General features: G+C 39.0%; 1 protein-coding gene across 2 annotated transcripts in view; it reads right to left on the reverse strand.

The window, feature by feature from the left end:
• SYNE1 (spectrin repeat containing nuclear envelope protein 1) overlaps positions 1–16,590 on the reverse strand; it is a 525,017-nt gene that overhangs the window by 190,930 nt on the left and 317,497 nt on the right. For both annotated transcript variants that reach the window (XM_054490749.2, XM_054490748.2), the window contains exons 79-87: positions 14,267–14,604; positions 13,926–14,070; positions 13,031–13,249; positions 11,430–11,689; positions 9,629–9,794; positions 9,141–9,293; positions 6,765–6,917; positions 5,983–6,165; positions 4,767–4,904 (exon numbers count right to left, since the gene is read on the reverse strand). In XM_054490749.2, coding sequence (XP_054346724.2) covers positions 4,767–4,904; positions 5,983–6,165; positions 6,765–6,917; positions 9,141–9,293; positions 9,629–9,794; positions 11,430–11,689; positions 13,031–13,249; positions 13,926–14,070; positions 14,267–14,604 — 1,755 coding nt within the window. The remainder of the gene's footprint in view (positions 1–4,766; positions 4,905–5,982; positions 6,166–6,764; positions 6,918–9,140; positions 9,294–9,628; positions 9,795–11,429; positions 11,690–13,030; positions 13,250–13,925; positions 14,071–14,266; positions 14,605–16,590) is intronic.

Consider the following 16,590-nt stretch of genomic DNA (forward strand, 5'->3'; position numbering starts at 1 on the left):
CTCACAATAAATGTTTATAAATATATATTTAACAGATAAATATATATCCAAGATATATAATAAGATATATTTAACAGATAAATATTTATCTGTATATGATATATGATATGTATTTATACAAGATATATTTATCTTTTTTTTTTTTTGAGACGGAGTTTTGCTCTTGTTGCCCAGGCTGGAGTGCAATGGCGCCATCTCGGCTCACTGCAACCTGCACCTCCTGGGTTCAAGCGATTTTCCTGCCTCAGCTTTCCGAGTAGCTGAGATTACAGGCATGCGCCGCCACGCCCAGCTAATTTTGTATTTTTAGGAGAGACAGGGTTTCTCCATGTTGGTCAGGCTGATCTCAGATTCCTGACCTTGTGATCTGCCAGCCTCGGTCTCCCAAAGTGCTGGGATTACAGATGTGACTCACCGCGCCCAGCCCCTATACAAGATATATTTATTTTTAACACATAAATATATATAGTAAGGGAATATATATATAATCTGTTAAATATATATTTAATGTAAGTGTACAATTTAAGTATATTTATTAATAAATAATTTAATTATTTTAAATGATTTAAATATATATTTAGTATATAAATATATTAAATAGAAAATATATGACTTGGAAAATATTGAAAATATAAAGAAGAAAACAAAATATCTCATCATTTTATAACCCAGAAATAACTTTAAGAGTTAACTGCTGATACATTTGGGCACATTTTTAGGTATTAATAATTGAGGTCATAACATGACTATAGTTTTCCATCTTTCTTTTTCACCTGACCTTAGCGTTACCGGAAAAGGGTCCCAATCCAGGCCCCAAAAGAGGGTTCTTGAATCTTGTGCATGAAAGAATTTGGGGCAAATCCAGAGTAAAATGAAAGCAAGTTTATTAAGAAAGTAAAGGGATGAAAGAATGGCTACTCCATTGACAAAGCAGGGTGTTCCCAAAAGCAGGAAGAGAAATGCATCCACCTTAGGTACAATGTCTGCTTATATAAGACAACAAAGCAAAAAATCACGGCGGAGATGTGCTCTACAAGGCCCTGTGACAAAAGATTGTTAATCTTTGTGTAACTGCTGTCTTCTATAAGAATCTATGTTAAAATTATTTTTTAAATATAGATCCAAGAATGCTTTTGTTCTTAAGATACCAGGATATCAGGACATTTCCTGAGTCTGTTATTTCCCAGATCTATTAAGGCCTGGGTATCTTCGGTAAACATTATCAACCTGTCTCTTTAACCATAATTATTCTGTGACTAAGAATGCCTGACCTGGGAATGCTACCCAATAGGTCTCATCCTCATTTACCCAGCCCCTATTCAGGACCCTATGAAGTCACTCTGGTTCTCACATCTCTGACATTAGAAAAAACACAATGGATTTTCTTTTCTTTTTTTTTTTTTTGAAATGGAGTCTTGCTCTGTAGCCAGGCTGGAGTGCAATGGTGCGATCTAAGCTCACTGCAACCCCTGCCTCCCAGGTTCAAGCGATTCTCCTGCCTCAGCCATCCGAGCAGCTGGAATTACAGGCACTCCCAACCACGTCCAGCTAATTTTTGTATTTTTAGTAGAGAATGGGGTTTCACAATGTTGGCCAGGCTGGTCTCGAACTCGTGACGTCAAGTGATCCACCCCGCTCGGCCTCCCAAAGAACACAATGGCTTTTCTCACCGTGTACTCTTTTTAAATAAACACAGTCTGCTTTACTTCCTAAAGGGGGCATGTGAGAACTCACCAAAGAGTCTACAGTCTGTGTTCTCTCTTCAGCTTCTGAGCCAGATCATCTCAGGACCTGGTGTCTTTTTCACTGTGCCCCATGATGCAGTCACCCCGCCCTACTGCTCAAGTCACAGAAACCTGGGAATCATCCTTGACTCCTCCCTCTTTCATCGTTGACTCCTCCCTCTCTTTCACCCAATTCAAGTCTCCAAATTGGAGAATTCCAGCTGCTTAGTATCTCTTGACTTTGTCTTCTCCTCCTAATCTCCAAAGAGAGGCCTTGTCATCTTCTACTGAAATACTGAAACCATCTTTTATATTGTCTTACCGTCCTCAATGTGTTTTCCAAAGGCTGCTAAATTTGCTTTCTGAAAACACAAGTCTGAACTTGTCCTTTGCAGGCAGAATATCAGTTTCAGAGGCTTCAGAGTGACTTCAGGATAAAGTCCAAATTCCCAACAGACTTTTAGGATCGTTTTCTTATCTCTCTATTCTTATCTCTTATCCCTTGTACCAGCACCAGAAAACACTCCTCACATTTACTGCTAGGATTTCAGCATGCATTTTTATCTAAACACATTCCACAAGTAGGCTGTCATGTTTTTCAGGACTCAGCCCAGCATCACCTTTTCCTGAGAAGCCTTTCTGCACTTTCCTCTTAAACCCCTGGTGGGCGGTTGGGTTGAGCACCCTCCTGTGGGCTCCTTCAGCACCTGGGCCCTCTGTCTCTGCACAAATCACACTATATTGTACTGTCTCCTTCTATCTGTCCCCTCCCCTAAATAATCAACTCCCTGGGGTGGGGACAGGGAATATTCTTTGTACCCTAAATGCCTTACCAAAGTCCTAGTTTGGGAAAGGACTGTATGTTTGTTGAATAAATAAACAAACGCTTGTATTCCCAGAATTTGGTGATGCCAAGGCAAGTAGATAGCTTGAGGCCAGGAGTTTGAGACCAGTCTGGCCAGCATGGTGAAACCCCATCTCTACTAAAAATGCAACCATTAGCCAGGTGTGATGGCACGTGCCTGTAGTTCCAGCTGCTCAGGAGGCTGAGGGACAAGATTCGCTTGAACCCACCCAGGCTGTAGCTCAGTGGCGTGATCTCGGCTCACTGCAACGATGACGAGGTTGCAGTGAGCTGAGATCAGGCCACTGAGCTACAGCCTGGGCAATAGAGCGAAATGCTGTCTCAAAAAAAAAAAAAAAGTCTTGAGCACCCTAAGGACTTCATTATATTTTATTATATGCAAATATTTACTCAGAAAAAAATTATTTCACATTTAAGTTTTCTTTAAAATTTCACTACAGTTATTAATACTGTGGAAAATATTTTCTATATTTTGGATTATAGCCATAAAAAGGTGTCTAAAAGGAGCCAACAGGCCAGAGTAGTAACTTTTTTTTTTTTTTTTGAGATGGAGTCTCGCTCTGTCACCCAGGCTGGAGTGCAGTGGCGTGATCTTGGCTCACTGCAACCTCCACCTCCCGAGTTCAAGTGATTCTCCTGCCTCAGGTTCCCGAGTAGCTGGGACTACAGGTGCCCACCATCACGCCCAGCTAACTTTTGTATTTTTAATAGAGATGGGGTTTCACTATATTGGCCAGGCTGGTCTTGAACTCCTGACCTTGTGATCCACCCACCTCGGCCTCCCAAAGTGCTGGGATTACAGGTGTGAGCCACCGCACCTGGCCCAGAGTAGTAACATTTTTGACAATCACCATACGTTTTGCCAATTATTTTTCAAAGAGATTTTGCCAGGATACCAGCAATGTTTGAGAGCTCTCACTTCCTTAAATATGAACTTGAAAGAAACAGTATGAATGTGACAGTTAAGTTTGTCTTTCTTCCTCTCTTTTTTTGCTGAAATTTGCATTTCTAGACTTCTAAGGATGTTGGCTTTTTTTCATTGTTTTCAAATCAGTAGTAACTTAAGTCCTGTCTGTTCATATCTAAGCATATCTTAAAGCAAAAGATTGGAGTAGCTTAAGAAAGACATTGTGGGAAGAATACACAAGATTGATCAGAGAAGAAAGACTGTGAATATAGGGAAAAATTAGAAGCTGTTAAAGCATTCCAAAAAGGGAAAAATGAGGCTTTGATCTAGAACCCTGTAAACAAGAATGGAACGGGGATTCATTTAAGGCCACAAGGATACATAAATAATAAAAGAGACAAAAATCTAGAATACTCAAGGATACCCATGTAACTTCTATAAAAGTCACCCTATATTTTATTATAAGATAACTAGCCTATTAACTACCTGTGTCTAATTTAAGCTTAAGTTACAAAAGGATGAAATAATTTCCTGGATGACGTGACTGAGAGAAAAGGAACATTTTTCTCATGTAACTTCAGAGGAAATGAAGTAACATAGCCAGCATGTGATGTGGACTCGTGGCTTGCTCTGGGCTGCCCAATCTCCTGGGGAAGGCCAGATGACAGGCCTGGGTGAGGGCTGAGGGAGGTGGCAGGAGATCTCCCACTGAGCACCTGCCTATGCCAGGTAGACGTTTGCACGTATGTACCTTAAACCATTTGATCTCATGATAAGTCTGAAATACGAATATTATTTACATCTTCATACAAATCATGAGAAGACAGAATTCAGAGAGGCAAAGCATTCTGCTCCAAATCACACAACCCTGCATGGCGGAGCTTGGTTTTCCCACCAGTCTGAGTGTGGAGTCTAGAATCTTTCCACACTTCATTGCATCTCTTCACGGGAAAGAATTTCCCACCAGATCCCTGCAGATAATTATTTCAAAGAAGCTACAGAAAATGAGTTCTACAAGGCTGATTGGTTTGGGTCTTGGTGTAAGGTAGGTTTAGGGAAGATCAAGGATATTTATTTATTCAATTTCATGAAATTTCATGAGAAGCTCCTTTCTGTCCAACTACTGAACAACTTAGGGGTACCTTAGCATTCTTTTTATCTGGTAGCTCCAAAAATTTTACATCGCAGTCCTCTAAGTGTTGTGTCAGTCTACCCAGTTAAATCAAATTGCCCTTGGTTACTTTTTAAAGATTATTTTTCCTAAGGTTACCTGATGCAAAATATATTGTTCCCGAAGCTGGCTTGCAGAATTCCATGCAATAGTTCCATGAGCCAAGACTTTAGCTTTTTCAATCCACTTCAAAATTAATTCAAGCATTTCATTGTATTCTTCTAAATGTGATGCTGCCTGAAAAACCAGTAACATTAAGGTAACAAATGTAAACTCAGTTTCTTGAGCTATAAATCAGTCTTCTCTCTCTTTGGACACAACAGTCTTAGGGGCTGATCGTTATAATATCTATGATATTCAATGGTATCAAAAAATCGTTTCCCTATTGAAAATCTGTCAAAGCTTTCTCAGTGACCTTAGGATAAAGCTCAAGTTCTTAATATGATTGAATTATTCCTCTTTTTCTTTCTTTTTCTTTTTTTTTTTTGCCAAGGTCTTACTGTCACCCAGGCTGGAGTGCAGCAGCAGGATCATGGTTAATTACAGCCTCAATCTTATGGGCTCAGCCTCCCACCTCAGCCTCCCACGTAGCTGGGACCACAGGCACATACCACCATGCCCTGCTAAATTTTTGAATCTTTTGTAGGTTTCACCATGTTGCCCAGGCTGGTCTCAAACTCCTAGGCTCAAGTGATCCTTCTGCCTCAGCCTCCCGAAGTACTGGGATTATAGGTATGAGCCACCATGCCAGGCCTTCCTCTATCCCTTCCTTCACCCTCCCCTGGGTAAGGAGGTGGCAAGTGGGGACTATAGCAGGCAAAGTTTCAAACTATAATTAATGGGTTACCAACTCCTGGTTTTAACTGGTCCCTGATTATATTAATCAATTTCAAAAGTCTAGTCTATATGCAACAATTATTACAGACGTGCAGTCTGAACCTATTAAGTCAATGTAAGCTGATATATATGTAGCTTACTTAAAGGTACTTGAATTCACCCCAAACTGATTTCATAAAACATGTTAATGGGTGAATATTCATTTTACAAAATACTTCTCCATTTTACAAAATATTCACTCCAAAGTCCATTTGTAGGACCACCTTTGTTGGTGACTCTATCACATGGCTGGATATAAAATAAGTGCTGGTTTACACCTAAGTCTTAGGAACACAGGTGTAGCACGAAATAAGCTACACTTAAACTACTCTCTCATTGTCCATTTTATCTTTTTATTTATGTTTATTTTCAAAAGAGAAAAGCAGAACATGGAAGTTTCTGCCTTAGACGATTTGGATTTCTGGCCCGGAACACGTACCTGATTGAGCTTGGAGAGCCGATTCTCAGCTTGTCTAATGGTCTGCTGGTGAAGTTCAGTCAGTTTTCCTATCTTCTTGGCCAGTGGCTTACCCAGTTGGCCATTCTGTTCCGAGAATTTCTGTACTGCTGCATCTAATTCCATTAACTTTGAATTACAGCCATCTAATTCCTCTCCCAGCACCTTGATGTTCATCAAAATGAAAGAATATTCAAGTACAGAAAATACATTTCTCCAGGTTTTCCGAGATCAGACTGATTTTTGTCAAAGCCAAATATTATAATGAATAATTCTACTATAATTCTACTATGATCAGGTCATTTTTGTTTCTTTGGTTGGAAAGGCAGAGCAGGATATGTTGTAATCCTGGTGTTTATTTCCTATGAGGCTGAGTGAGAAGGCTAACATTTTCCTTCTGCCCCACCCAAAAAGGATTAGAGTCCCTGAACTCATCAACAGAGGAAGAACACAGATTTAGCTACCAAAGACACAATTCCGTTTGGAATTTATATATTTGTATTCCTAAATCATCACTTAGTCCTTTGACACTCTTCTTTCTTACACACTCATGCATGTATATTTATTAATACTGTTCAGTTATAATGATCAATTATGGAAGAGGATCTGTGTTGCTTCAGTTATAAAATTTCTTTACCGCCTGCTGTTACTATTTGGTTTTAAAAAAGGTTCCTAAAAGGTTTTTATCCTATATCCCCAAGTAAAACTGACTCCAAAAACTATTTAATTCATTCAGTAGCACCCTTTAAAATTCTGCTTCTTACCTTTTGGTCAGTTTTAGCTTGAACTAAATTATCTGTCTTCGCTTTCAGCTTAGTTAGAATAGTTGTGAGGTCTTTAGCTATCTTCTGAATTTGCCGGCTGAGTTCCTGGCTCGTGGCCTTGCTCTGCTCAACTTCTTTTATTTTGTCTTGGATCTAAAAAATCAGTGAGAACAACAAAACAAGCCATGGTTAAGTGGATAATAGATACTAAAAATCTCAAAAGATGTTGACAAGACACATTTTAACTGCTTTGGCATTGATACACTTGGTCACACCAGCGATGTGTAGTTAGTTACAAGCTCTCCTGGCTTTCCCTGGCTTCACTATCTTTATGTATTTACTGCACTCCTTGTGTTCCACAAAGATACAAGCAATGTGTGTACAGAAATTCACTTATTAAATATTTACAGAATACTCATTATAGATGGTTGTGTAGACAGCTGAGTTTGAATCCTATCTTCTCCATTAACTAACATAACGACCTTGAGCACACAAACTCCTCTAAGCCTTTTTCTTCATAAGATGGAAAATCCTCCCAAACAGTTGGAGGCACACTGATTTGTTTCCAAGCACCTTTTAATAAATTACTGTTAATGATCTGTTAACTCTTTTTGTAACTTTCCAACTACAACTCTATAGTATGCCAACAAAGCATTAAGCACATCCAATGGAAAGGAAGGTGAAAAAAGACAGTTCGCATTTACAAAGTTCCAATGACTTTGCTTTGATTTGATAACAAATATTCACACTGTTGCTTAGAATAAAATGCTGAAGAAAAGACGTTAAAGAGAAGAAACGTTTCTTTATATAGTTAAAGGTCTTTAAAAAAACCTCTTTAGTAGGGAGAAAACACACCATTAAAAGAGTGTTAATGGTGTGTTTTGGCCTTCATTATTTTGAGCGTCAAAGTAAATGAAATACATATGAATAAGTCTATGATAGGAAAATTAATCCAGAGAAAAGCTTAAATTTTAACTTACAAAAAAAAACACAAAAAACTATGGCTGTGCACAGAGGCACACACCTGTAATTCCAGCACTTTGGGAGGCTGAGACAGGCAGCTCACTTGAGGCCAGGAGTTTGACACCAGGCTGGCCAACATGGCAAAACCTTGTATCTTTTTACTAAAAATACAAAAAATTAGCTGGGTATGGTGGTGCATGCCTGGAATCCCAGCTACTTGGGAGGCTGAGGCACGAGAACTGCTTGAACCCAGGAGGTGGAGGTTGCAGTAAGCTGATTGTTTCACTGCACTCCAGCCTGGGGGACAGAGCGAGACTCTGTCTCAAAAACATAAAAAGACCATGAACTCGCCAAGTCATCCTTCCCAATAGATCTTCCAATGTCTAAGAAGAAAAGCCAAATATATCAATTACATACTTAAAATAGTAAATAGCATATATTAGTAGTTTAGGTCAAAGTCACGATGCAGTAGGATCAGATTTTGATGAGATTTTTAAAACACTTTGCATCATACATTGAAGATTCCAAAAGTAGAGCACAACTGTATGAGTTTTACAGTTTGTACAATGGGATATTACTTTCTATTTCATGTAGCAGTTTAGAATTGTAGTATGTCTTCTCTTTGTCTCATACAGAATGGTTTTCATTAAATTTTAATAGCTTTAGCATTAAGCCACCAAGAGAGTCCGAAAAATCTATTATATTTCCATACCGATGTTATTTGAGCCTATTTTCACTACATGAAATTGTGCTCTTCATGAGACCAGAGACAGAAATCTCACTCTGGTCTCAACACCAAAAAGGACCATGCATTTCTTCTTAAAGAAACAAAAATGTTTGTTTTTTAGAGTTATAGACAGGATTGTTTCTTTTTACTCCTTTCCTTGGGTGTTTAGAAGCTAGGGTTAAAATGATGGCTCTTCTCTAGCAACATTAGGGGACCCACCTGCATGCATTTTAGGAAATAACTTCCTCCCTGCATTGATCTTATTTTTCTTACTTTGATTTTTCCCTTTCCTCCAACATCTTCACCTACTTAACTGAAATTTTGTTGCACTGCTGAAATAAAATAACAGCTGGAAAAGCCCCTGGCACACTCTGGGCATTCACTAAATATTTGTTGAACACATGAAATATATCTTACTTTTTGTTTCTTTAAGTCATTTTTTTTAAAGGTGAGGGGAAGCACAAAAATTATCTTTAATTGGATGACATTATTGGTCATATCTATGATCATCTTGCCTATGAAAAAGACCTCTAATTTAATATTATTGTTTTATAATATTTTTTTAACTCTATTTTTTTTAACTCTGTCTCCAAGAAGACATGATTGTGAAAATCAAGAACTCTCACACAAGAGGACTGACCCTATAAACAAAATGGAAAGACACTCTTTCTTAATCATAGGTTTACCTGATCGCGGATCTTTAGGTCCAATGCCACTTCAGCCAACTGAAGGGAGAGTTCAGAAGGTAATATGGTATAAAGACCCAAGTACTTATCCTTCTGTTCTTCCGCCATTTTTTCAATGTTCTGTCGGTGATTTGTGGCTTCTGTTAGGAGAATCTGAAGAAAAGATCAAAATAAGAAATTTCTGGGAACCTTCTAAGGGGACTGTTATAGACAAGGCTGTATATTTTTCATCAACATATAATTAAGTGTGGAATTAGAGAAATATCTTAAAATAATACAACACTCTTCTTTTGTCTCTGAATATAAAGTATGTTCACTTTAAGAAACAAAGGACAATCCCATGAAGTAATACTAAATATCTTTTATATAACACGCTTCTGAAATTTTTTAATTCAATATTCAATAAATATAAACAAGTATGTCCAATTAAAATCAGGGCAATTGTTTTTTAAATGATGAGTAAAGGGAATGAGGAGATTTTTTTGTACCTGAAGTTCTTCAAGTTGAGCGTCTATTTCTATTGTTGGATTCCCTAAGTATTCTTTCGTTTCCTGAACCCAACATTTCACAGAATTGATCTGAGTCTCCACCATTTCTCGGTCCTTCAGCTCTTGCTTCACCAACTTTCCATTAGTCTTCACTTTCTCCTGCATACTTCAGAAACATTACAGGGATAAAACAGAAGTTATGTGAAGTGAAAGGAACCCCCTAATACTTGACAACATTTTATCCAATACATACATAGAAATGGGAAACCTAGTATCTTTTTTGAAAGTAAAGACACTTCCTCAACACTGTCAAATAACACTTCAGTTCATGTATAAATGTCTTATAAAGTGAATAATTTATCCTTGAAAAATGGAGAGTTGACTGTCTCACATGCCACTAAATTGCAATTAATTTCCTATTTAAAGTAGCCTGGAGATTATTTCATTATTTACTTCCTCTTTGGAAATCTACTAAAATGGTACATTTAAAAGTAATGTATAATGGAATATATATGGCTATGTATTAGAAAGTAGTCTTTAAAGAAAAAATCAAGCTTTGGAAATTTCATAATCAATCATGTTAATAATGTGCAAATTTCAAGTCTTTATTTGAATTAATGTAAATTTGGTAAGAAGACTTTAAAAAGTGTTAGGTTACCCTGACATCACCTATAAGGGAAAGAGATGAAATGCAAGGACATGAATGAGGTAATATTTGTAAATGTAGAAATTAAATTATCAATGAATATTGTTTCTCTGGCCCAAGAAGTGAATCAGGGCTGGTTATATATCAAGATTAACTTGCTTTTTCTACTAAATTCACTGCTAGTCAATGGCTATTATTTACCTGGACTGTGGTGTCATCTTTGCTCCTATATCCCTGTCACCCCAGATAGCCAATGAGCTCTCAAGCTTTATCAAATCTAAGTTCTTAATAGCTCTCAGTTGTTTCCCTCTCATGCTTCATTTCTCTTGAATCACCCTTCCTCTCCCCGCATCACCCAAGGAGCTCCTTGAAAGTAACATGTTTATTCCTTTCTTACATGTCATTTCCCTGTTTGCAAAACTCAATGCCTAGCTCCAGCCTGCTCAGGCTTCTGCTTCAAATCCCCTTCTGAAGGGATGCCTTCTTCAACTCCTCTCCTCGGCTGCTTGTCTCTGCTTCGGATTCCCTCAGCTCCCTTTTCACACTTGACTAAAAAGGCTGCCTTAGTTGCCTATCTCTCTGCTGCTTGACTGTAAAGGGCATGAACGTAGACACTGAGTCTGTATGGTTCATCGTCGTATTTCTAAGTACTATCAGATACGTTTTTGTCAGACAAATGATTGAAGAGTTAAGGAAACCGCAAAGCAAGGGTGATGGGAACGGATCCCCACATTTTCAAGGTGGTGTGAAGGAGCACCTTCATACTTCATAACCTACTTATCCCTTTGGGTCAAGGCCAAATTTAGTAACAGAACGGAAGTAGGGGCTGGGCACGGTGGCTCACGCTTGTAATCCCAGCACTTCGGGAGGCCGAGGCGGGCGGATCACGAGGTGATCGAGACCACGGTGAAACCCCGTCTCTACTAAAAATACAAAAATACTAAAAATACAAAAAATTAGCCTGACGTGGTGGTGGGCGCCTGTGGTCCTAGCTGCTCAGAGAGGCTGAGGCAGGAGAATGGCGTGAACCCGGGAGGTGAGCTTGCAGTGAGCCGAGATCGTGCCATTGCACTCCAGCCTGGGCGACAGAGCGAGACTCCGTCTCAAAAACAAACAAACAAACAAACAAAAGAATGAAAATAGGTGCTTAATTACTTCAGGCACCGATCTTGCATGGCGGTGATTTCCTGCATGAGCGGAGGCTCTCCCCCAGGGGTCGAGGTGGCTCCATCCTGGAGCATGCTCAGGGCTTGCTGCTGCAGCATGCCCAAGGCCGACTGTTGCTGCTCCAGCTCCAGAACGAACGTGTCGTGGTATTCAAGAAGAGTTAAGAGTTCTGCTTTCGACGCTTTCTCTGCTGAACTTCCAGGTAACTTATCTTGCAGCTGATCAATCATTTCAGTGGCCTTTTTAACCTGATGACAAATGTACATACTATGAAGTTCAATAATAAATAAACTGAAGAAAATAGGGTAACTCCCATTAAAAGCCACACACTAGTGTATGAAGCCAATTAAAGATGATGGTATAAATTCCACATGTTAGGAAACTGGAACCTGAGCAACCTTCTTAACATGAAAGGAGATATCACCTCTATACCTCTGGGTTTAAAGCTTTAATCTCAAAATAATATTAGGACAATCAGAGACTATACTTAATATAGAAAAAGCTTTTTTAAAAAAACTAAGCGAACAAAATACTCTTTCCAATATTTAAGTTAACATAAATGAGTGCCTTTAAATCATAAAGGAAGATAATGGCTTAAAACATTAAACCTTTAAAGATGGAAAAAGCGGCCAGGCATGTGGTGGCTCGTGCCTGTAATCCCAGCACTTTCGGAGGCCGAGACAGGCAGATCACCTGAGGTCAGGAGTTTGAGACAAACCTGACAAACATGGAGCAACCCCGTCTCTACTAAAAATACAAAAATTAACCAGGTGTGGTGGCGGGTGCCTGTAATCCCAGCTACTCATGACGGTGAGGCAGGAGAATTGCTTGAACCCAGGCGGCGGAGGTTGCAGTGAGCTGAGATCACACCACTGCACTCCAGCCTGGATGACAGAGCAAGACTCCAAAAAGGAAAACTTTGAATGTACAATTTGGGTAATGAGTTAAATTTCTGCTCATTTTCAGGTTTCATGGTAAAGAAAAAGTATCTCGTTCTTTTTCAAGGCCAGTTAAGAAGGCAAACGGGCCAGGCGTGGTGGCTCACGCCTGTAGTCCCAGCACTTTGGGAGGCCGAGGCAGGTGGATCACGAGGTCAGGAGATTGAGACCAGCCTGGCTAACATGGTGAAACCTCGTCTCTAGTAAAAATACAAAAAATTAGCCGGGCGTGGTCGCGGGCGTCTGTAGTCCCAGCTACTCGGGAGGCTGAGGCAGGAGAATGGCGTGAACCCGGGAGGCGGAGCTTGCAGTGAGCCGAGATGGCGCCACTGCACTCCAGCCTGGGCGACACAGCGAGACTCCGTCAAAAAAAAAAGAAAGCAAATGGGGCAACATGGGCTTGCTCTTCTTTCAAAATTTAATTGCTTGGTTTTTCTCATTGAAATAATTTGACCGTGACTTGGGATTAAACTGCACATTGCATTTTGTACTTTGTTTCATAACTTAATTTTTATGTCATTGAAACAGCGATTTTAAAAAGCCTTTATTACTTTCATAAGGCTGACTTCAAAAAGGGGCAAACTACTGTGTTTCAAAATACATTATAATTCGTGAGGAAAGAAAGGTGAGCCCATGGACAGTGGAAACTACCTTGTTGTTAAAGCCCGTCCACTCATCCACTGCATCTTCCAGGATCTTCTCCTGGTCCTGGGCCACAGCTCGAAGGCGTGTCCAGCGCTGCCAGACGGTGGTCATTGACCTGCTCAGGGTGGCTTTGCTGGCGTCATTTCCGGTTTTCTCCAGTTGTGAAGCTTTTTCCTCAAGGGCCACAATTTTCTCGTGGAAAGAGTTAACCACTGACACTAAAGCCTAGGGTTGGGGGTGGAGGACGGAAGAGAGGAGACAAGAGAGAGATTAATTTAATTTTATAAAGTTCTACGGATCTTGGTAAAGCCCAAAATTACCTGCAAAAGGAAATGTTTCTACATACATTTATTCTCCTCTAGGTACTCTTACTTTTATGTTTCTTTTTTAACCAGAGTTAGTCTTAAAGCTTTTTAAAGGGGTAAGGTGAATATTATTTATTTATTAAAAACAAAAGTGTATTTTGCTACTTGAGATGACTTTTTTTTCATTTTTAAAAAGCAGCACAAATGTAAGTGAACCAAATGCAATATTTTAGTATGTTACATTTTTTCCTTATATTGCTCTGATAAAGGGAGACTCAGTTATTAATTTTTTAGTTTTATTTAATCTGTTGTCAACAAAAAGTATTTACTGACATTTATTAAGTGCCACATCTTATCGGAAGCAAATTGCTCTGAACATCTTAACTATGCATTTAAAATCTTAGCTATGCATTTCCAATGGGAATCCTAAAAGGTAACAGCATTTAATAAACTTAAAACTTCTATAAAATGTTGTTAAATGCATCCTTATCATATTGAAAAAGTCCAGGTAGAAATGAAGATTTATTGATCATGTTGCAAAGACCCATTACAATTATAGAAAAAGGATTTGTTTTTAAATAGCCCAAAACTCTGACCTTGTGTTCTGACAACTTTTCTTCCGCTTCATGACTAGAAGAAGTCTTCAACAAAGAAAACTCAGACAATTTCTTTTCTGTATCATTCATCAATTCAATAACCTCTTCCCTTGCTTTCTGGTAATCGTGCCATTGAGCTGTGCATCTTGAAAGAGTCCAACAGAAATTGATAAACAGCACAAAATCACGTATTTCTACACAAAGCTCTGGTGTCAGTATGTCTAATGATACTTAAGAGAGAAAAACGAATTTACGTGCTAATGTATATCATTCGTGTATTACTACTTTCAGTATGGAAATTCATTTCACTGAAATATAAAACACAAAACATCCTGAAATACCTCTGCAAGAGATCCACTTGGGCAGCAGAGTCCCGGCTCATCCTCTGGCTCCTGAGTTCCAGAGAAGCCATTTTCTGTTCTAGGTCTTCTTTGCCGGTTGGCTTGATGAGTGGGTCCAGGGTGGCTACCAGGCTGTGGAGCTCCTCCAGGTTACTATGGAACTGATCCTCTGTACTGAAAAATTCCATGTGGCTTTTGAGATTTTCCTCTGCGCTCTCCACATCTAGGCCATTGCCTGCCAGCTGTAACATTTCTTGGGCATCCTCAAGCCAGTCATTGGCTGCTTGAAATACCTGATAATACCTTTGACACTGGCTATATATTTCAGTCAAGGTAGCCTGAAAAACAGCAATTGCAAACATAATCAACTCTCCTTTGGAACGTGTTTGCAGGAAAGAGTTTTATTCATTCATTTGTTTTCCAGTCCTCAGTCTCATGGGTGTATGTGTGTAAGTGCATTGATAAGTTAGCAGAATATTTTTGTGGTGCCATCATCATTATCCTTGATTTTTCCTTCTGCTATTCTTGTTATAATTTTATTACTGCCATTAAATTAAATAATAAGGACAGAAATGGGAGAGAAATTTATGTCAGTATCTTGACTAGTTCTGAAACTTCCCTCTCTAAGAAATAATATGATGCTTAGTAATATGTGGCAGACTGAATGTTTACCAAACTGCAGTAATGTCTCCGTTGGTTAGAAGTATAGCAACACGGCCAAGCGTGCTGGCTCATGACTGTAATCTCAGCACTTTGGGAGGCTGAGAGAGGCAGATCACTTGAGGCCAGGAGTTCGAGACCAGCCTGGCTAACATGGTGAAACCCTGTCTCTACTAAAAATACGAAAATTAGCTGAGTGTGGTGGCACATGCCTGTAATCCCAGCTACTTGGGAGGTTGAGGCACAAGAATTGCTTGAACCTGAGAGGCAGAGGTTGCAGTGAGCTGAGATCGTTTCACTGCACTCCAGACTCTGTCTCTCAAAAAACAAACAAACAAACATGGAAAGGAAAAGAAAAGAAAAAAAAAAAAAGAAATATAGCAACATCAAACTTCCAAACTGGCATTTACCAGACCACAGAGCCACAGAGTAATTTCTGGAAGCGAAATAGTAACCTGTGAGTCTTGTATACAGACTAAAATAGAAAAGTTGAAAAGTTTAAGTCTGGAAGGCTGGTCCATTCAATTCCAGAAGCAGAAGAAACACTCTAACCAGCCATCAATGACTAGACAAGATAAGCCGCGACTGTGCAAGTGAAGATGCATAGAAAAGGTAGAGAAAGTACCCATAAGATGAGCACCAATTAAGGAAAGAACAAGGACAGCAAAGCATAGAATCAGCGGAGGAAATAAGAAATGCCCCAGGAACCATGACCTTTAGTTATTTGGACCAAGATAATCAATAAGACAAGATGGCACAAGCAGAGACATCTTGGTAGATTTAAGATTTTGGTTCAAAACTCACCAAAAGAAGCAAGCTTACCTGACAAATGTTTTTCAAGAATGAAAATTTCTGGTAACTTCTGTTCTTACTCTACATTCTAGATTCTATATCTCTATTTATACTAATAGCTGTAGAAAAATAGTTTAAAATTTTTATAAGCAATAGCCTTGAATCAACATGAAAAGGTTAAAGTGTACTAAATAGTTTTTAGTTTAAAAAGTCAGAATTTTAAGAAGTTTATTATGATTTTATCCAATATTAAAATTTTTACTATTTAAAGTGTTAACCTTAACCTCTGCAGAAAATAAATGAGAGCTAAGATTCATCTGAGGTTACTTCGTGTCAGACCCAATGCTAAGAAGATAAACCTAATAAAAGAATCATTAATATCTCTCTTCTACAAAGAGGGACAGAGCCTTATAGGATGTCATTTGCCTGAGATCAAATAGCTGCTATTAAAACTCAGATGTGCCCTCCTCCCAGGCTGTAGCTGCTGTATTATCCTGACGAAAGCTATCCTTTACCTAAAGGGTTGGCTGACATCTCCTAGAATCACAGGGACTAAAGAGAGACATGGAGAAAATGGGCCAAGAAATTGAAGGAAGTAATCCTCTAAGCACTATTTTTCTCTTCTTATTTTACTTTATTTATTTATTTATTTATTTATTTAGACAGAGTTTCACTCTTGTTGCCTAGGCTGGAGTGCAATGGCATGATCTCAGCTCACTGCAACCTCTGCCTCCTGGGTTTAAGCGATTTTACTGCCTCAGCCTCCCAAGTAGTTAGGATTACAGGCATGCACCACCAAACCCAGCTAATTTTTTTTTTTTTTTGTATTTAGTAGAGACAGGGTTTCACCATGTTGGTCAGGCTGGTCTTAA

Source organism: Pongo pygmaeus, chromosome 5, assembly GCF_028885625.2.
Source record: "Pongo pygmaeus isolate AG05252 chromosome 5, NHGRI_mPonPyg2-v2.0_pri, whole genome shotgun sequence".
In the NCBI taxonomy this organism is placed as follows: Eukaryota; Metazoa; Chordata; class Mammalia; order Primates; family Hominidae; genus Pongo; species Pongo pygmaeus.